Source organism: Phlebotomus papatasi, chromosome 1 (assembly GCF_024763615.1).
Source record: "Phlebotomus papatasi isolate M1 chromosome 1, Ppap_2.1, whole genome shotgun sequence".
NCBI lineage: Eukaryota > Metazoa > Arthropoda > Insecta > Diptera > Psychodidae > Phlebotomus > Phlebotomus papatasi.
The window spans coordinates 60,370,137-60,390,859 of record NC_077222.1 but is presented as its reverse complement, the minus strand read 5'-3'; the positions used below and the strand labels follow the sequence as shown (position 1 = coordinate 60,390,859).

Genomic DNA, 20,723 nt, shown 5'->3' with positions numbered 1-20,723 from the left:
TAGCGGCCGCTAGAGGGTAATTCATGAGGTGGGTTTCATCGAAGAATTTCATCGATTGTTTTTGCTTTATTTGTAAACAAGAAGCGTGATGGACGGGAAGAAAATCTCCTTTGGATTCAGTAAAATTGTGAAAAAACCACAACTCAACAGTGTTCCGAAGAAGGAAGAAGAAAAAATAGAACTTATTGAGTGTCTGGAGGGACAGGAAATTAAAGTATCAGGGTAAGAGTTTGCTCTAACCTCGCTTTTCATCTCCCGCTAATCGTTTTTGTGACATTTTCAGCAAAACTAGCCCCACAGTAAGTGCCCCTTTGGTCATTCCGCTGAAGAATGGTACATCTCCTCTGGAGAGGCTCATTGAGAAGAAGAAACCACAGGAGAAAGAGGAGGGATCTACAGAAGTTTCCAGTGAGATAAATAAAGAGGAGACCTTGGACCAGAGGGCTGCACGTGAGATCATTGAGAGCCTCCGGAAGGCGGAAGAGGCTTCGGAAGAGAAAGTTTTTGCAGTACCTCTGAAAGCTGATGACCTACCGCTCGATGGGGCTTCCGAGTCCACATTGGATGACTATGACAGTGTCCCTATTCAGCAGTTTGGTTTAGCGATGCTTCGTGGTATGGGCTGGAAAGAGGAGGAGCACAAGAAGAAGGAAAACATCGACGAGACAATTGTTTGCCGACCGAAGGGATTGGGATTGGGAGCTGACAAAGTGGTGAAATCCACGAAGCCCCAAAACTCTTCTTCAGTGAGCAAGGAAGAGCTGAAGATCAAGAAAGATGCACATGTAAAGATCCTTGGCGGGAAGTTTGCAGAAATGTACGGCCAAGTTGAAGGGATGGATGAGGAAACTGGGAGGATAAATGTTAAATTGGCTCTCGGTGGGAGGGAATCTATCAGCGAATACCTCATTGAGCCAGTGACTGAGAAGGAGTTCTTGCAAAATCGGAAAGTTATCAGTAAGTACAAGAACATGACTGTAAAAAATTCTATATTAATACGATGTTATTCTGATCAAGATTATAAAAAAATCACTTATATTTTGGAGTCTGGTCAATTGATTAAATGAGCTAAATTGCAATTCGATGCTTAGTTGACCCGTCTCTCGTTGTCTGAAAATTATGAAAATACCATCTCAAGATACAATGCAATGGGGTAATTTAGCACCTTTAGCACAGAAGCTATTTTTCTTCTTTTAACCCTTTAAGGATGAGAAGCTTTCCGCTCAGCGAAATTCAACGAAATCAAGTTTCCCTCGATATTTTAGCCTAAATAAGAGATTTACGGTTAAAAAGAAATTTTCATATTCCTAGGAGTCCTGGAAAACTATGGGTCATGTATGACCCAATCGTCCTTAAAGGGTGAAATTTAAGTATAAATTAAGCTAATTCAAAACCTGTTCCAAATGGAAACTTTTCGCTACTCCAAATGGAAAACAATTTTTTCCCATAATAAATACAGTATTAAATTTTTATTTATATATTTTCTATACGTCTGTTTCATTATTTATGTAATTTTGCTCCAAATCAGAGGTGTGCAAGAAACCGTTGAAACCGAATTAACGTCAGAATAAGTTTGTTATAGTAGCGTTTTGACCATTGACGTACATGTTTCATTTGACATTAATTCGGTTTCAACGGTTTCTTGCACACCTCTGCTCCAAATAAAGCGAAAATCAATTCAAATTCATAAATTTTAATTTATAATTTTCTCAGAAAAATTAAAAGTGTACCTTTTCACCATCGAATTTTTCATCAATCAGCCATGTTTTTTTTTAATGAAAAACACAATAGAGTGATTGTTCTATATTCGTTTTTTTACATTTAGGGTAAGTGTGCCAAATTCCGGCCAGTTTGCAATTTCGGCCACCTTTTTTGTTCTTCGAATTTTCATGAACTTTTAGATTTTACGTACTCTAGAGATTATACAATACAAAAGAATAACAAAAAATGTAGCTTCGACAAACGAGATGACGTGAAAAAGATATTGAAAGAATTCCCGAAGGGCAAGGAACTAAGAGAATGAAGGTGGCCGAAATAGGGCACCAAAGCTATGTCTATATTTTTATTCACATTAAAATGTATTAAGAATGATTTTAGAGTAAATAAAGACGGTAAACTCTTTACAAGGTTCCAAGCAACACTTTTTCAGAAGAAAGAATAAAAAAAATCAATTTGTATTTAAGACATTACATTTCAAACTTGAGACTTTGACGCTTGCATGCAACTATGCCGAAATTTGGCACACTTACCCTAAGCCATAATTTAAGACATTTACTCTATAAACATTTTATCTCAAGTATTTCTGGTACATTGACTGAACGGGTTAACCTTGCCCAGAGCTTTCGGTCCGAATATGAACCTTCTTCAGTGGCTGCAAGGAATATTTCAATTTATTAACAATTATTTTATAGAAAGTCGTTTTTTGGACAATTTCAAATTCACTTACTCGACCAAGACTAATGTTTTTGTGGTTTCTTGAATATATATTTCCGAATTCGAGTTACAAGTTAAAACTTTCAAGTTTGACTTTAAGTAGGTTTACTACAGCATGGCAAGAGGTGTAATGACTGAGATTACAAAACATCAATGTTAAACTAAAATAAAAAAAAATAAATAAAAAGCTCAGTAATAACTTTAAGGAATTTTATAAAAGTTTATGAAGGTGTAGCTTAAAATTAAAATCCTGAATAGTCAAAATTCTGAAAGGGATAAAATTATACGCTGGATTAATGTATGAAATAATTTCTCGATTCAGTAAATTTCCTTTCGGCTCCAGCAAGGTAGGGTAACCGTGAGGGTAGCTATGACAATTTTTAGAATTCTAGATTTTGGTTTTCGAGATTTTGCCTTTCCAGGATTGTGGCCTACATAGGCTTTTCGCTTTTCGGGATTTTGTTTTTAGGGACTTTGGCGTTTCGGTATATTTGCTTTTCGGGATTTTCACTTTTCGGGATTTAAACTTTTCGGAGTTTTGTTGTTCTGGATTTTCACTTTTCGGGATTTTAGCGTTCTGGATTTTGGCTTTCGAGATTTTCACCCAGTAAGAATTTTGGCCCATTCTGGATTTTTGGCTTTTAGGGATTTCGTTGTTTTCGATTTTGGCTTTCAGGATTTTAGCTTTCCGGGATTTTTGTTCTTTGGATTTTGTCTTTCGAGATTTTCACCCAGTAAGAATTTTGGCCCATTCTGGATTTTTGGCTTTTCGGGATTTTGCTGTTTTCGATTTTGGCTTTCAGAATTTTAACTTTCCGGGATTTTGGCGTTCTGAATTTTTGTTTTCGAGATTTTCACCCAGTAAGAATTTTGGCCCATTCTGGATTTTTGGCTTTTAGGGATTTTGCTGTTTTCGATTTTGGCTTTCAGAATTTTAGCTTTCCGGGATTTTGGCGTTCTGAATTTTTGTTTTCGAGATTTTCACCCAGTAAGAATTTTGGCCCATTCTGGATTTTTGGCTTTTCGGGATTTCGACCCATTCGGGATATTGGCTTTCAGGGATTTCGCTGTTTTCGATTTTGGCTTTCAGGATTTCAGCTTGCCGGGATTTTTGTTCTCTGGATTTTTTCTTTCGAGATTTTCACCCAGTAAGAATTTTGACCCGTTCTGGATTTTTGGCTTTTCGGGATTTCGACCTATTCGGGATATTGGTTTTTAGGGATTTTGCTGTTTTCGATTTTGGCCTTCAGAATAGCTTTCCGGGATTTTTGTTCTCTGGATTTTGTCTTTCGAGATTTTCACCCAGTAAGAATTTTGACCCGTTCTGGATTTTTGGCTTTTCGGGATTTCGACCTATTCGGGATATTGGTTTTTAGGGATTTTGCTGTTTTCGATTTTGGCTTTCAGAATTTTAGCTTTCCGGAATTTTTGTTCACTGGATTTTGTCTTTTCGAGATTTTCATCCAGTAAGAATTTTGGCCCATTCTGGATTTTTGGCTTTTCGGGATTTTTACCCATTCGGAATATTGGCTTTTAGGGATTTTGCTGTTTGCGATTTTGGCTTTCAGGATTTTAGCTTTTCGGGATTTTGGCGTTCTGGATTTTGTCTTTCGGGATTTTGGCGTTCGACATATTGGCTTATTCAGGATTTAAAACTTTTCGGGATTTTGACCAGACTCCATTTTGATACCTTCTTAATTAACTACCTTTGCATATGTCTTATATTAATTTTCTAGGTTGTTAAATGTACAGCAATATGAGATTGTAGAATATATTAGATAATTTATTAATGAAAAAGCCTGGTTTTACGCTTCAACTTAACTTTACATTCTTTAGTAATTTTTTTTTTTTACAAAGTTTTCGATTTTTAAAAATATGTTTTTTTTGTTTATTAAACCTTTGAATTATACATCTTTAGATTTATGAAATAGTTTTGTTTTTTCGAAATTCAAAATGAAATTTCAGATTACACCACTGTATAATAAAGTATTTTTCCGGTAGACATTAGAAATCTCATCTGTCTAAGCAGATTGATAAAGATTCGTTATTTTAATTTTTCCGTGACTTTTCAGATGTGGCAAAGTATGAAGAGTACAAAAAGAGACAGGATAATCCAGAAAAGAGCAGATCATCTCATCAGAATTCTTCGAGGAAGGAAAGGGAATCTCACAGGAGAAGAAGTAGCAGCGAAGAAGATCGTCGGAGGTCGTCAAAGTCCAAGAGTAGGAGACATCGAAGAGATTCTTCGGGGTCAGAGTCAGATGGCAGAATTCACAGGCATTCTAGTAGCCGTCGGGATCGAGATTACCGTGATAGCAGGAAATCTTCTCATTCAAAGAGCCGGCATCGCGATAGACATTGATTGGGGAGCGGGAGGAATAAAGAGAAGACTGAAGAGAAGGTAAATCTTTATTTTTTTTCTAGTTCGTGCAGCCATGGCTGAAGAAGTAATTGATATTTCCGCGCATTCTTTCTTCATAATGTTTCCTGTTGCTTTCATTGAGAGAAACATAATCTCCTTCAGACGTGTATCCATTGACGTATTTGGTGTCCAGGGGAGTGGTAAAAGTTGACATAGCCATTCCGAATTTCATAAATTTCTTCAGATGCTCTTCCAGAACTGATTTTGGAAATTGTCTCGAGGCATCTCCTCCGAGTTTCTGGAGAAGTTCTGCGAAGGAGTCGTAGTAGAGGTTTAGGCAGGCGTGAAGGTGTTGATCTCGGAAGGATTTATTGGTGCACGTGAAGGTAAAGTAGATCATGTCCAGAACTGGTGATGCATATCGAGACATTTGCCAGTCAATTACTGAGATTTCTCTGGGTTTATCTTGGTCATCATGTCGATACATCAGGTTATTTATCCAACAATCCCCGTGATTGATAACAGCATATGGTTCGGCATTTTCTCCATGGATTGTTTCAGAAATATCTGTCCACATTGTTGATTCCCAGCGTTGGAAAAATTCCCTGATTTTCTGTGGAGAATCAAAAGAAATAGGGGAAAGGCTCATAATTTTGTCCAGTTTCTTATTTTGGACACTTTGAGAATAAAATTGGACACTAAAAATAAATTGATTAAAATTATGGATATTTATTTCAATATTTGATGAATAATGAATTCTATCTAAATATTTGTTCTTTTTGGAAGATTTTAACACTAAATACGTTAAATTTTGAATATGATTTGAGTTGAAATTGCTTTGTTGAAATTTCAGTGTGAGCAATTGCTTACGAGAAATATGACAGAACTTTGTGTTTACTTCAGTCTTATTTGGCTGTGATGAAGTACTAACAATGTTTCTTCGGTTTTTTTGAGTGATATTATTAAATATTCATTGAATATTGTGTTGATTCACGTTAGTGGTGATTTGTACATTTGACCTGCAGGAGAATTCTTTAACGATATGACAATGTCATATGACAATTTTTATATTTTTTATCTGGGAAATTATAAATAATTAATTGAAAATCACATTCATATTAATTACTAAGAGCTTCATAGAACTCCTCGTAATGTCAATTCGACGCTCACTGGGGTTTAATGTTGCCCTGTTCCCAAATTTATCACGAAAATTTGTCATATGACATTGTCATATCGTTACAGAATTCCCCTACTGAAGTGAGATTTCCTTGTGAATTACATTTTTCGTGTGAAAAATGGGAAATTTTTTAAGACATTTACCAGTGAGGTGATACTTCTTATTTTGGACAGGTGTTTTTCTCACGAAATTTCATGAAGTTTTAGCTTTTGTGATGACTAGGTTGGACAAATGCCGGGAGAAAAAAAGGAGCATCATCTCTACGAAAGAGATGTAGCGAGAAATGTCTTGAAAGGCTTCCGGAAAGGCCAGGGAATGCACAAATCCGAGCGTACTTGGAGTACCGAAGTCAACTCATTTTAATGAATGCTATGGAAAGTTTCCGGGCTTCTTGTGGCATTCTACGTTTCCCTTACATGAACAGAAAGAAGACTTGGTAAGATTGGTTCATGAAATGAAGAACAATGGGCATTCTGTTGAGGCGGATTAGCTGTCCATTTTTACAGCCAAGTTGACCAAATTAATAACCAAGTTGTCCAAAATAAGAGTCAAATTCACCTCTACATATCAATTCATTTTTAAACTTATTAAAACTAATTTTAGTAAAAATAAGACGATAAATAGCTTGCAAAATTTCTATACAACTTTTCTGAAGAGAGAGTAAACAAAAAAAGTAAATTAGTATTGAAAGTATTGCACTTCAAACTTGGAACATCGATGCTTATAAGCAGACTGGTCAAAATTATGAGCCCTTACCCTATTTAAATTGATTTTGGTTTAAAAAAAAATGGAATTGAAAAAATAAAAATACCATGTCATCTTCTGGAGTCAGTATTGACTGTGTTAGGTGACAATTTTTCACAGCTAGAGGTTGCATCACTTTTCTCCTCATTAATTTGGTCAGGACATCATCCAGACACTTAAACTGCTCGAGGATCTCAGGTTTCTGCTCACGCAGAGCAAATGACACTGCATGGAGTCGTCCCAATTGTCTCATTAGCAATTTTACGTGCTCAACATCCGGAATTTGGCGCTTCTCTAACATCTGGTAGCCCTCAAAACGGAGGTCATCGAAAATGAGCGCTGCTTCCTGATTTTGCTCACTGAAACGGGCAAAGTGGCATTTGGGAAAAGAGAAAAAGCCCTCATCTGCTGGGATATTCTTCTCTAGCTGCAAACGGACAATTTCCGGCAGCACGTGGCTATAGATGAAAATCTCACGCTTAAACATGTCCATGCTGGTGAAGGTGTCCGTGTCGTTGGGATCGTGCTTGAGGTGTTTGCAAATGAGGCGTATTTCCATGCCACTATCTTCATCAACAATCACCACACGAGTTACCATTCCAATAAATCCGTCACCATAGTTTGATCCATTCTCATAGCTAAAGCGTGGCTTTGTAATTCCCCGTCTACTAGCAATAGCCACAAGTACATCCCCCACAAATTCCGGACATTTACACACGCTTTTAACCGGTTCCATCTTACTCCTTAATTGCACTTTCCTGACCTTTCCAAACGATCAAATCACCCTCAAAATTGCAAAATCTTACCCAAGAGTTAACCAAGCACTCGCTGTGACTGTCTCAAAATGACTGGATTGTGAATGATCAAATAGATGATATTCCACCGCCGCTGGTGTATTTTTATCTTTCAAGTTTTGGTGATAAGTTAACAGAAGAGAACGATAAAGATATAAAATGCTTAATAGTACAGAAATTTTATTCAATTATTACATTAAACTTCATTTTAACTTCTTTATTGATTTGATGTTTCCGGGCGCTTCTTTTTTTATTCTTGATCAGCAGAACACAATGCAAATTATAAATGCTGACGTCATAATGAAGCAATGTACCACATTCTTGTGAAATACTTCCCGAGTATTTCCTCTAATCTCACCTGGAGAGCATTTAGTTAAAGCTGGGATTTGAAAGAGTTATTGCCATTGTCTGCGAAAAATAAAGTACACAGGCTGTTTAGAATATCAAGATAAAATGAGAGCTAGTGCTTTTTGACGATTTATCTAATATAAATATTTATGTTCAGTAAAAATAAAGCTGCTCTTACACAAGACTAAAATCTTCGCATGTCGGATCAACACGCTTAGTTAAAATGCTCGGAAATCACCACAATGAGCATTTGCAATTTTTTCATGGGCATTTTTTCTTTTTGGATAAGTTAGTGGCAAGTGGGGAACCTTTGAATTGGGGCACCTTTGAAATTAAGTTTTTTTTCCTATTTTTAAATGGAATTGAGCCTTATCATTATATCTTGTTAAGGTCCAGTTTCATTTAAAAATATAGGAGAAAAGTTTCAATTTCAAAGTTGCCCCAATTCAAATATGCCCCACTTCCTCTTATTGAGTTAACTCTTTCATCTCTTTTGGGACTCTGAGTCTTTAAATCTAAAGGAAAATATAGACATTTTGAGAAAACGAATTTTTTGGGCTCTTTAAAATCGATAAAAATCCGATACTTATGGACGATTACAAGTTATAAGGACACCACAAATCTAGAATATTTTTTGGAGGATCTCGATTAATTCTTGAGCTAAAATATATTTTTGATCAAAAAAACCTGAAATTACACGGTAAAAACTTTTGGACACTGACCAAAATATTGGAACAAGTTTTCCATGGAACAATTTTTTTTGGAATCAATTTGTACCTCGAGAAGATATTTGTTTGTTCCAAAAAGTTTTCTTTACAATTTCGTTACGAAATATAGTTACAATTTGGTTAGAGTTTTCTTTTGGAAACGTTTTGATACGGCGGAATGTCTACAAATATGAGTTGATTTCGTTTTATACAAATTTGTTCCTGAAATTTGGAACAGAAGTTTTTGCAATCGGTTGTTTTGTTCTCACTATCAGGAACAAATTGGTACATATTTTTTATAAAAATATTATTCCTACATCTGTAACATATTTGTTCCAAAAATTTTCGGTGTCCGTGGACGAGGTAATTTTTGGAACGAAATAGTTACTCATATGGGGAATCTTTTTGTTCCCATTGTCGGGAGCAAATTCGTGTAAGTGATTTCATCTTACAGTTAAGGCCTATACTTCAGTCGAGATAAAAATCAATTTAAGAGTGTTTTATACAGACGCGTGCATGACGAAATCATATGCGAGTCCTGGCAGCAGGAGGGGAAGGGAATCTCGAATTAAAAAAGTGAAACCATGTAGCACGAAAATTGCCACAGATTTGGCGTCCTCCTCGCTTCGTTGATGACGGGGATAACGGGTGACTGAGTGTGAGAGGAGGGATACGATTTTATACTAGACGAGCTATTTTTTTGGAACAAATTTTCACTAATATTGGGTATCTTTCTATTTCTCCTAAAAGGTACAAATTAATTCCAAAAATTTTCGGTGTTCGTGGACGAGCTAATTTTTGGAACAAATATGTGCCGAATTTTTTTACAAAAAACAGCATGTTTTATTAAAGAATAAAAAAGAATATTAAAAAAAGTTAAAAATATTTAAAAGGAATAATAAAAAATTATTTAATTCAAGCTCTTATGGCCTCTATACACCAGAGAAATTTATTTCCATATTGAAGAGTTTTTCCTATACACAATCGTAATTTGCTTCAAATTTTTAAATTTCTCTAGTGTCTAGTTGGTATTAGGGTGTAGAGGACATTAGGCATATAAAACATTAAAACTATTATTTTCTAAAATTTTTATTAAAAAAAATTAAAATATCACACGGTGGGACTTGATTACCGGAGAACTTAATGAAAATAAATTCACTTTTCGGTGGACAAAATTACTCATTTTAGATTCATCTGAAATCTAAAACCTAAATAGTTCCTGTTAGCAAATGAGTTAAACTAGTTCTTGAACGGAAAATTTCAATTTTCCTTCATATAAAGTTTACTTTACAAGACACAACGTTGTGTAAAATACGTTGAAAATGGTAATTTTTGTATGAAATTTCTATCAAAAATCCAAATTTCATTTTTTCAAAAATCCTTTATTCAAAGACTATAGTTTAACTTATCTGCTATCCGGAAATATTAAGTTTTTTGCTTTCGGATGAATGCTTCTCAGCGGCTGATTTTTTAAAATGTTTAAAGGAAAATTTCAGAAAATATAGCAAAAATGCATTGTTGTATGATTAAGAGCTTGAAATATTTTTTTTTTATTATGTCGAAAAAAAGAGAAAAATATGCTGTTATTTTTTATTTTTTTTACACACGTAATCCCTTAAGCTTATTACCAGAAAACCGTCCGAAAATTGATTGTACGTATTTTAGAATATCGTCGGTTGCCTCAGCAACTGTGCTAACTGCATTTGCTTTGTGTCTGCATTCATTGCAAACGCCGCGCAGCGATGAGTTGCTTACAACGAATGCTGACACAAAGCAAATGCAGTTAGCACAGTTGCTGAGGCAACCGACGATATTTTGACTTTTTTTTTTAATTTAAAAAAACCACCCTGACATATGACTGTGAAATAATGGAAATAATTTTAGAACTCTTTGACTGTTGATATTGAATTAATATAGTCAGACTAATCCTCGAGAGTATTTATCCTGTAAAATTTGGCAATAAAGGATAAGGTAAAGGAAATTTATGGAAAGTACCTCTAAAATAGAATAAATCTTTACTGTCAAATTATAAAGGCGAAATATTCTCAAAAAAATTATGCTAAAAAATCAAAACTCTACTATAAAAGCCGCAATTCTCAATATTTCAGGACAATTTTAAAAATAGAACACTTTATCTTCGGTTTTTCTTCGCTTTTATTTGAGAAATCAAATTATTAGACAATATCAGCAAACAAAGAATCATAATTTTTGTCAACTGGGAATGTATGAAATGAAGTTAGCGTACCGTATTGAATTGAGCCTAATTTTTACATAAAAATAATATAAAATGAAATATTCATGAACTAAATACAAATTTTATGTATTCTACGATTGTAATTTAATATTCAATAGACAAATAATATATCCAAAAACGTAAATTATGTTCGATTCGTTCGATTAAAGTTTTTTGACATTTGGCATATTTGGTAAGACATATTGGATTCAAGTGCATAATAATATTGCTATAAAAAATCCTCAAGAACTTAAATCCAAAACAAACTTTTATTCTTTTTTTGACTCTGTGAATAGCAGCAGTAGAAATACAAATAACTTTACAACCAAACTCATTTATTTCACAAATTATGAAAAGAAAAACTATTTAAATATTAGTGTTGAAAAGTGGGGCATTGGCGAGAAATGGTAAATCCACCCTATATACGTCGTATAAGTAAGTTTTCCAATTGTAGTCTAAATGATACATCTTTAATTTAGGATATATTACTAATATATTTCAAGGGTAGCCTTAAGTTTTACCATTTGTTGTAAAACAGGATCCAAAAGGGCTGTTAACACCTGTATGGCCCCTGTCTATTTAAATTGAATCAAGGGGTAACATCTACCGGAGTGCCTAAAATTAACAGGCTATTTTGTGATTTTCTTACGTATGTTTTTAAGAACAAAGAAAAATTATTTAATTTTTTTCGGTCGATTGTTTTATGCGCTCCGCAGCTAGAATCAGAAATAAAAATTAAAAAAAACTTCAATGTTTTTTTCACGAGTTGGAATGCTAAAAACTTTATTAACCCGTCCGTTCAGATAATGTATTAGAATAGAATTGCTAGAGATTAAATGTTCTTAAATTTTCGAACTATTTCCTCGTAGATTAACACTAAGCCTATATCGACCGTTTTTTGGTGGTTTTTCCTAACTAATGCGCTCGGTCAAATGAGAGACCATGCTAAGTAGGATACTAAAGAAATTTTTCTTGTGTTAATTTTAAAAAGTTTTCAAATCGATCATCGTGTTAATACATGAGTATTGTTAAAAAAAAAAAAATAAAAATCAATTTATGAGGCATGAGGAGCTACAGAGACGAAAGCAAAGGGAGGCCAAACAGATTTGCAAGCACTCGGTCGAATATCCAAAACTTTGGAGTGCGTTTTCCTCACAATTCTAATTTTATTGGCGGGATAGATTAAAAAAAACTAAAAGGAATAAAGGCTTATTCTGTTCAGAATTAAATTCTGTTCTAGTTGAATTTAAACTGTATTTCAAAAAAATATTTCTTTTCACAGTGTGTTAAAATCAATATTTCGTCTCAAAATATGCACTTTTTCTTGAAACATCCTTAAAAAAAAAAGTTCCTTTTCACAATTTTCTCTGTTTGTTTTTTTTTTTGGTTTAATGAAATACACTTATGAGAATTGAAAATCTTTTTAGATATTTTTAGTGCTGCGACGAAGCGCAGCACTAAAAATAATACAGTACATGCCAATGACCTCCAATAATTCCTTCTAACCTAAATACTGTTCAATAATATTTGGGCTCTAATACGGTCTTGAGGCTTAAAGCTTAGCCATATGCGGCTTAACTCGTGAGAATTGCAACTTTTGCAGACAGATTCTAATTAGATTTATTTTTGTGCAATAAAATTATTCTTTGCTTTATTGAACTACTAATGTCCGTGAATTGGTATTTTGCAATAAATTGCATTTTACTAATTTTATTACTTTGCGAAAAGGTTTTGAGATGATTTATTATTCAGTTTCAATCGGTAATTAACCAGGTATCCTAAAATAATGGCCAAGAAAAACTCACGTTCTGAGTGATGAACTGATAGAAATGTTAACATTAGGTGCGAAATTAAATATTAATGTTAGAAAACAGTTGAAGAAAGAATATAAATATTTTGTGAAAATTCATATTAATATTATGTTGGCAGATTTTATTTTATGAAATTGTACGAATGTTAAATGCTTGTGACTTACCAATTTGACCACTGTATCCGGGTCCTTGATGTCCATTTAAAACCGTAAGTTGATTGTAATTATAAATGTGGATGGTGGTGGAGCTGCCAGACTGGGGTTCAGGATGTTTCCATTCGTGAGATGGTGCTAATCTGTGTCTTTTTGGTTCACTGCCGTCATCATGAAAAGGCAAATCCCTGGGGCTCTTTTGACTGGAGATCAACTTATGATTTTCTCTCGTTAATTGTTCAATTTTCCTTTGATCCTCTTCTCGTCTCTTCTTCAGCTCGTCGATAGTGGCTTTGGAATTTCTGAGGTAGTTCACTTCGTTCCGAAGCCTTTTTGTCTGTTGGGATTTTAGAGATTGCTTGGTGAAAAGTATTTTATTTGTAATAAGAGAATACAACTCACTTCTTCTTCCAAGTGACCAACAAATAGGGATTGATTGATGAACTTTTGAGAGGGCAGAGTGATCGATTTTGAGGAAGAAGCTGGAAAAAATGGTGATGAAGTTTGAGATATGAAATACCTCCTGGAACTCCTTGGATGAATCTCACTCACAGTGAGATTTGTGATGGATTTTTCTGGTGTTTTGGTATGCTTGTCCAGAATTGATGTTTCACAGGGTCTTTTGTGATTTTCCTCTATTTCTCGAGGTGATGGCAATTTGAAAATTTCCAGATCTTCCTTATTCTGCAAAGAAGACTTTTTCTTTTTGTGCTGCTTAGTTTCCCAAAAGAATTGAGGTCGACAGTAGACGGATTTCATGGTGGTTTGCAAGTCATCGTCATCAGAAGATATATATCCTGCCTCCTTGAATCCCCCACTTTTAGCCACACATTCTCGAATGCAATCCTTGATGACAGAATCATGAGATATTTTGTCGATATTGCCATTGGCAATGGCTCTGATTGTGATGCACAGTACATATACAGGATACTTCTTCTTAGTATCACACTTCCATTCCTTCTTGATGGTCTTCAAGAGACGTATATTGGAACATGGTTGCCCATTGATAAAGACAAACTGAATGGCTGATGAATGATAGAGTTTTGTTCCCCAATATGCCTCAATTGTAATATTGTTGCTGGATTTGACTATCGAATTGAATTCCATATCAGCCAAATTGAAAATTGACGTGACTCTCTCGGTAATTGATTTTGTCCTGGGAAGTTACCAACACAAGGCGTCAATATTATAAAGGGTCCGTGCAAATTGCATAGAATAGCTCCATAGGAAAATGATTTACTGCTCAGTAAATCTCTCTGTTGTTCTCTGATTTAGCACGATGACACTTTTAGCGCCAATCGATACCACTTTACACACCATTAATGGGGTTAAACAAGGGTAAAATTCGATTTGGGTGAGGTATATAAATTTGAAGCTGTGGCGTTCAAAGAACAAAAAATGAAAAAAGGGATTTATTGGTAATTTACCAAGTTGCAAATACTTGAAAATTTGATAGAGATAGGAAATATTTCTCTAAGTGCTTTAGCTTGTTATTTCAAACTCATTTTATTGAAAAAAAAAATTCGACCTAAATATTTTATTTTGGACTTTCGAGTTTATTAGGTCAAATTTTCGTCCATATAACTACGATTACGGCTTTGAATCACTATTTATAATGCTTTTTCAAGAGAAATGTTTAATCAGGTCTAAAGTGCTTATTTTTTATCGATTAGGGCAAGTCCGGATTCACTTCTAAGATCTTAGAATGTTAGACAAATATTTAGAGCTTAAGCGGTAAAAGATCTTCTGGCTTGCGGTGTCTATCAATTAATCATTATTTCTAGAAATTTTTCTCTTTTCCTTCTGCCCCTCTTTACACGCGCCAAAAACATGTTGTTTTTTGTTTTATTTGAAAAACAACAATTTCTTTTATTTTTGGATATGTTTTCGCCAATACAAACCAATTACCTAAAAAAATCACCATCTTGAATTTTTGAAGATAAGACTATAACCACTCTGATGCGTTTATTTTTGAATTGATTAAGTTAATTTTTTTTTGGAAAGGTCTTGAATACGGTATTGGATTGGTGAATTATCCGCAGAAGACCTACTTCCAAGGGGGAGATATTAGGGTGAAAATGTGTACACCACTTCCAGACATTTCCACAATTTATATAGAAGAGCTCTTCACACTTCCAGCAATTCGGAAAACTCCCGAAAAAGCTGCAATACTTCCGGCACTTCTTATACTTCATGCAATTCTCATACTTAGGAATCAATAATTTGTTTAATATTATGAAAAATCTATTTAAAAAATTCTCAAAAAATTTATTTTTACGTATATATATTTTTTTAATATTTTGCTTTATTTTGAATTTCTTGCAACAGATATTCTTCAAATTAAAAATCAAATTGAAAATCATTCTTCAAATTTTTATTTTTTCATGCCTGTAATCCATAAATATTATTCATGCATTTCAAAAACAAATTTATTTAATATTGTGTCAAAAATAATTGTTTTCCAAAAGTTGACCATTTTTTATCGGCTAAAAGTTTCTTGTTACGTTTGAAAAAATTACGTAAGTTACTCTGAACAATAGATCATTCGACAGGATAGCGGTCAGATTAGTGAGATGTCTCTAAGGTTACTCTTAAAACCCTATTCATCACCACACTCTTACTTCATTGCCGTTATCCCCCAGAGACTTCATACCTGTTTAAACACAGCACGGGATCCGGCAAATCGTGTATTCCGGAATTGGATAGAGAAGTCTTTGCTTAAAATATTACGAGCAAAAAGTGCCATAATAACACGTAATACAGTTTCGATAGTTCTCCTTATTCTTTTCAGTGAAAAAACCCATGTACCAAGCTTTCCTAACCCTCTAACGGTGTTTTCTTCAATATGCGAAAAAGTTCTAAAACAATGTTTTCTAGGATAATTATGATCCAATAAAGTCGAAAAAACCATCCATTCTTCATTATCTTTTTTAGTTTAGGCGCTAGGTGAGAAAATATAAAAAATTTTTGAAACTCTTTTTGCTTCTAAAATTCACATTTTTAGTTTTTTCAATTTTTTTAAATAAAATATACAAAGTAGAATGACATATCTTTCAGTAAAAAATAAATTTATTCTAGTCAAATAACTTTAAATCGGTATTTTTATGGAAATTGAAAATGAGTTTTTTTGCACAAATATTTTTTGTTGCTTTTTCTCTGACCTGTCACACAAAACTGGGAATAGCAACAAAACGAAGAGTCAAAATGAGTTTAAACTATCAAGAGATGTTTATAAGACTATTACCGAGGACACTATAGCACTTTTAAATAAATAAAACCTTTATTGTCGCTGTAAATATGATTTTTGTGAAGACCGTCTGGAGGCGGTCTTACCCGTTAGAGGGCTAAATAATGAAATACTATCGAATTATTGTTTTCCAAAATCTTGATAATCTCTTCAATTCTATAATTTTTCCACTCGAATACTCACAATATTGCCATCAATATTAGAGACCGTTTAAAGTAAAGTTGATCTTTTCAATAATTATATCCCTATATCGAAATTTTCTAAGCCATTCTTCAATCATTTAAACACGATCTAAATAAACCCCCAAAATGTTTTTTTTTGTGGAAGTCCATCACTTGCCTTTCCAAAATTCGACTAACATTAAATACTACAAAAGTACCTTTTCGTTCCTGACTTATTTTATAAAAGTCCTTCAAAGGACATATCGACTTATTAGAAGGATACTCAGCATTAGGGGGATGTAAGACAATATAATCTTACCAGTAAAAGCAAAAAAAGTAAATATTAATGCTGGAGGAAACCTACGGGATATTCCTTAAGTATAAGTTATATTAGCTACTACTTAAACTATAATAAATTTTAGCGTTATTTACTCCGAATTATTATCATAACCGAACTTGTAAAATGTTAAGAAAAAAACTTTTTCGGCCATTCGAATTTAAAATCTGAGCTAAAAGTAACGTACAGTCTGCAGAATTCGGAATTAGACAGAGATGACTTTATTTTCGGACACTCCCACTTCCAAAGACTTCCAAGCACTTCATTTTCAGATGTACACCACTTCTGACCCTAATATCTCCCCCTTGCCTACTTCTTTTTATTATTTTTTCAAAAACACTGAGAATTAATTTTAGGAGAACTTTAAAAACTGTATCAGACAGAAACGAGAAAGGCAACATAAACTATTAAATTTTGCTATTCTTGCATGATTTTGATATTATCAGCTATTTCAAAACCCAAAATTTAAAAAAAAATTGGACTAGAGCTGAAACAAAAAATGAGGAAAAATATCTAATAAATGAAAAAAGGTATGGTAAAGCATCCCAGGCTTTGCGAAGTGCTCGAACTCGTGACTTAGATCTTATACCTAGGAAGGCTTTCTGGGGAAGGTTTTCAGGCTTCGCGCACTCTGGTTTTGAGCACTTTATATTTTACTGCTCGAACTCAAAGAGATAGCAGTTATATAATCGACTTTTTTTCAACTTGTCACTGTCCTGGAGCTTAAACGCTTAAATATATCAACTTCCGGTCTTCGGTGACTCCCAATCAAAAACATTATCAGCAGACGTTTTTTTTTTTATTTTTCACCTCACCCCTTTCCAACCCCTCCAAATTCATGTTTTATTGGTTTATTTCGAAAACGGCTCCTACGATTTCTTTTATTTTTGTATATGTTTTAGGGGTGCTCCAGGCAAACAGTTCGTTCAAACATACCTTTGACCTAAAAAATCTCCATCTTGAATTTTCGAAAATCAAAGTTTGTCTGGTCTTGAAATCAGTGTTGAATCGGGTAAATAACCGTAAATGACTCGTTTTTCTCGTATTAACATTTTTTATTTATTCGTATGTTTATAACTCATGCAAATCATTTTAATGATCATTTCTTTACTAATGCATTTGTGATTTATGAATCAATTTAATCTCTAGTAGACTAGTAAACACCAAAAGAACATGCTAAAAAAATTCACGGAGAGCTCTATCTCGTGAGTTTGAGCATTCTGCAAAGCTGGAATGCTTTGCCATCTCTTTCATCCACATTCCTTTAATTATTATATTGTGTAATTTCTTCAAGAAACGTGTAATTTAAGACTAGCTATTACAATATTTAGGTCAGATTCATTAAAGGAATATGGGAAAAACATGAAATATTTAAAGCCAGAGTGTGTGCAAAGCCTGTGAGCTTTCCCCTACCTTCGCATTATTTACCTTAAAGTTCTTTACTGGTTCAATTCATGACGAGAAGAGCAGTTTTCTCTCTGAGCAATGTTTCCTTAAGTTTACCGGTTCACAACCGATTTGAATCAATAATAAGTCACTCAAAACTAGTGATTTCAGCAACGGTTAACCAGTTTCGAAAAACCGGCTAACCGCCCTATTTTGGAGACGGTTTTAAAACCGGTTTTTAGAGATGTAACCGATTTCAAACCGGTTTAACTGAGAAAAAGAATATATTTGTGTGTTAAATATTATATCAAAATTTAGATTTTGAAAAAATGTTTAAAATTCCATAACCTAATCCTAAATTTAAAACCGGTTTGAAACCAATTAACCGGTTTCAGAGCCATCCAAAACAGGTTAACCGTCTATTCTGAAAACCCGGTTAGTTATTTGGAATCACTACTCAAAACATAGCCAAAAATGGTTTAGGAGTAATATAATTCGTTTATAACTTAGTTTATAGATTATGAACCGGTTTATTACTGATGGAATCTTTTCAAGCTTGCCAGGAATTCCAAGACCTTTCCAAGGAGCCCAAATATGACTCCAAAATTCAACACACAATCGAATTTTCACGCATTCCGAGTTGCAAATGCCCTAAATTGCAAGCACTCGGAGGTCTCCTGTAAAGAATCTCAGTTACTCTAAAGTTTACGGCTTATCACTGATTTTCTACTTTGTGAATATACCTAAAACTTGAAATTCAAATTTTCAGTTATTGTTATAGCTGTGCTTTCTCTTACTTCATCGTAACTGAGAATATCATTACACTCTGCAAACATTCATGTATTATGCAAAAACATCATCACTTCATAATATTTCAGCTTTCTTTAAACATTTTAAAATTCGACTTTGATTGATAGCGTGACGATGGGCGAGGAGAATAGATGGTAAAATTTCCTTTAAATACGTCAGTTCTGAACAGGGTTTTCTAAAGATTAAGTCTCAAACTTTTACCGTTCAGGCATTAATTGAGAGACTGTTAATACAGTCGGTTTTTTTCAAAATTAGAGATTCAGTTAATTACTATAAAATATGACTCTGGGCAGGGTTGGAGGAACGGGTGGAACAAAAATTAGGTACGCATTGCAAAATTTCTTTGTGTATTTCCTCAAAGTCCGAGAAATATCTGGAACACGTGTATCATTTTAGGATAAAAGGAAATTCTGGAAATAATAATTGAAGCTATTTATATCAATGAGATAATTAATTTATGAGTATTTAGGTTCATAATTATGAGGGATAGGGGCTAACTTACTTCTTGGCGCCGAAGATGAGTTTATTGCCTTTGATGTTCTTGAGGGTGATGGACATCTGATAATGAACAATGGCAAAATGTTTGACGAAATTGACAATTTTCTTGTCCAATTGCTCAATTTTCTCCATAATTGATAATTGGATATTTGTCAATGTAAAAGTTGTCCCAACGGAATGTCTTTGATGACGTGGACTCTCAATTGTACATGAAATTGCTTTTGGGGCCACCCATGGAGATGGTGATGAGGGTTGGAGCCAGTCAAAGGTTTCTTCTCCAGCCTTAAGTACCTCCGTGTTTTTGGGCACCAATAAAACTTTGTTGCGGAATTTCATTACAGTAGATTTTTCCATAGACATCGTCATTGTTTCAATTAAAACTTCTTCAGCGGCCGTAATTAAATCGAGAAAAGTTGTTTTCCCAATTTCACCGATTTCACTCTTCGAGATGCCCACACCATTGTCAGCAATTTGCAGATATGGATACTCCAAATCGATACGAATTGTTACTGATGTGGCTCCTGTCGTGATGCTATGACGTAGCTTAGTATATGCGGAATGATAAGGGAGACAGAGTAACAAAATTTATCACTTTCCTATGCAAATTGCCAAATTCAGTACATTAAATTAATAGATTTACCAGGGATTTCAGAGCACCCAAGAAGCCACAACTTCCTCTACATTCCCTCATCCTTTTGCCACTATTTCCATCATTCTTACCACTCACAGTCTCGAAGAGAAAACTTTTTTCCTTTTTCTTACTCATTGTCACACTTCCATTTCACAAAATTGAAGCCTACTGTGTGAGAATGCGTCGTTGATTTGAGCTTTATCTGGAAGAGAAGAGAATGAATATCCCGTTTGTATGGGCCATTTATTGCGGGATCGTGCTTTTTTGTTGAAATTCCGGACTATTTCCAGGGCAGATGATTTTTTTTGTTATTTTTTCTTTTCTACAATGGGAGGGCTTCTAATACAAAAGATAGTTTTATGGTAGGCAATAAATTAGTTCCTAATCTTTCAATATTATTAGTTAATATCAATCACATTAACCCTTTAAGGCCAATTGGGTTACCATAGTATTTCATCAAAAAATGATGTGCTTTTTCATAGTTCTTAGAACTATTATTATTTTTATATACAAATCCCTCGATTTTTTCACCCCCCAAAATTTCCACCTTCCACTTCCCGGAGACCACTTTTCTCAACAAATCTTCGCGTTTCAGACAATTTCTCAGAAATGCCGTCACGCTGTTTGTCTGTCTGATGCGTCTAGTCTATCTGGCTGTCGCCAGCTCCAGAGGCCAAACGGTAAGAGATAACGACTTGGGATCTTCGGGGGACCCCCCATAAGTCGACCCAAGGATCGTTAACATATGCCCCTCTGTTTCCCCCCCACCCCTCCCCACTCCGTTAAAACCATGTTTTTTGGGATTGCTCGAAAACGCATCATGCGATTTTTTTTTCATTTTTGGATATTTTATAGATTACCCAGGCGGATATTTGATCATGTGCGAAAATAC

General features: G+C 34.3%; 3 protein-coding genes across 4 annotated transcripts; 1 reads left to right on the top strand and 2 right to left on the bottom strand.

Moving 5' to 3' along the window:
• Positions 1 to 40: 40 nt before the first annotated feature.
• On the top strand, positions 41 to 4,839 carry LOC129809526 (G-patch domain and KOW motifs-containing protein). Its single transcript, XM_055859447.1, has 3 exons — positions 41 to 222; positions 284 to 957; positions 4,506 to 4,839. The coding sequence occupies exons 1-3, from the start codon at positions 89 to 91 to the stop codon at positions 4,793 to 4,795; spliced, it is 1,098 nt and encodes a 365-aa protein (XP_055715422.1). The 5' UTR covers positions 41 to 88; the 3' UTR covers positions 4,796 to 4,839.
• LOC129809525 (uncharacterized) lies at positions 4,825 to 7,608 on the bottom strand. Its single transcript, XM_055859446.1, has 2 exons — positions 6,784 to 7,608; positions 4,825 to 5,408 (listed from the first exon to the last, which is right to left on the bottom strand). The coding sequence occupies exons 1-2, from the start codon at positions 7,450 to 7,452 to the stop codon at positions 4,854 to 4,856; spliced, it is 1,224 nt and encodes a 407-aa protein (XP_055715421.1). The 5' UTR covers positions 7,453 to 7,608; the 3' UTR covers positions 4,825 to 4,853.
• Positions 7,609 to 7,673: 65 nt separating this feature from the next.
• On the bottom strand, positions 7,674 to 20,045 carry LOC129809524 (uncharacterized). 2 transcript variants are annotated; one of them, XM_055859443.1, is made up of 5 exons: positions 19,841 to 20,045; positions 19,205 to 19,743; positions 13,164 to 13,917; positions 12,774 to 13,098; positions 7,674 to 7,918 (listed from the first exon to the last, which is right to left on the bottom strand). In XM_055859443.1, the coding sequence occupies exons 1-5, from the start codon at positions 19,964 to 19,966 to the stop codon at positions 7,884 to 7,886; spliced, it is 1,779 nt and encodes a 592-aa protein (XP_055715418.1). In that variant the 5' UTR covers positions 19,967 to 20,045; the 3' UTR covers positions 7,674 to 7,883. The 2 variants fall into 2 exon arrangements, with proteins under 2 accessions (XP_055715418.1, XP_055715419.1); XM_055859444.1 differs by lacking the exon at positions 7,674 to 7,918 and having other exon boundaries at positions 12,997 to 13,098; positions 13,164 to 13,243; positions 13,314 to 13,917; positions 19,841 to 20,036.
• Between the last annotated feature and the right edge of the window lie 678 nt (positions 20,046 to 20,723).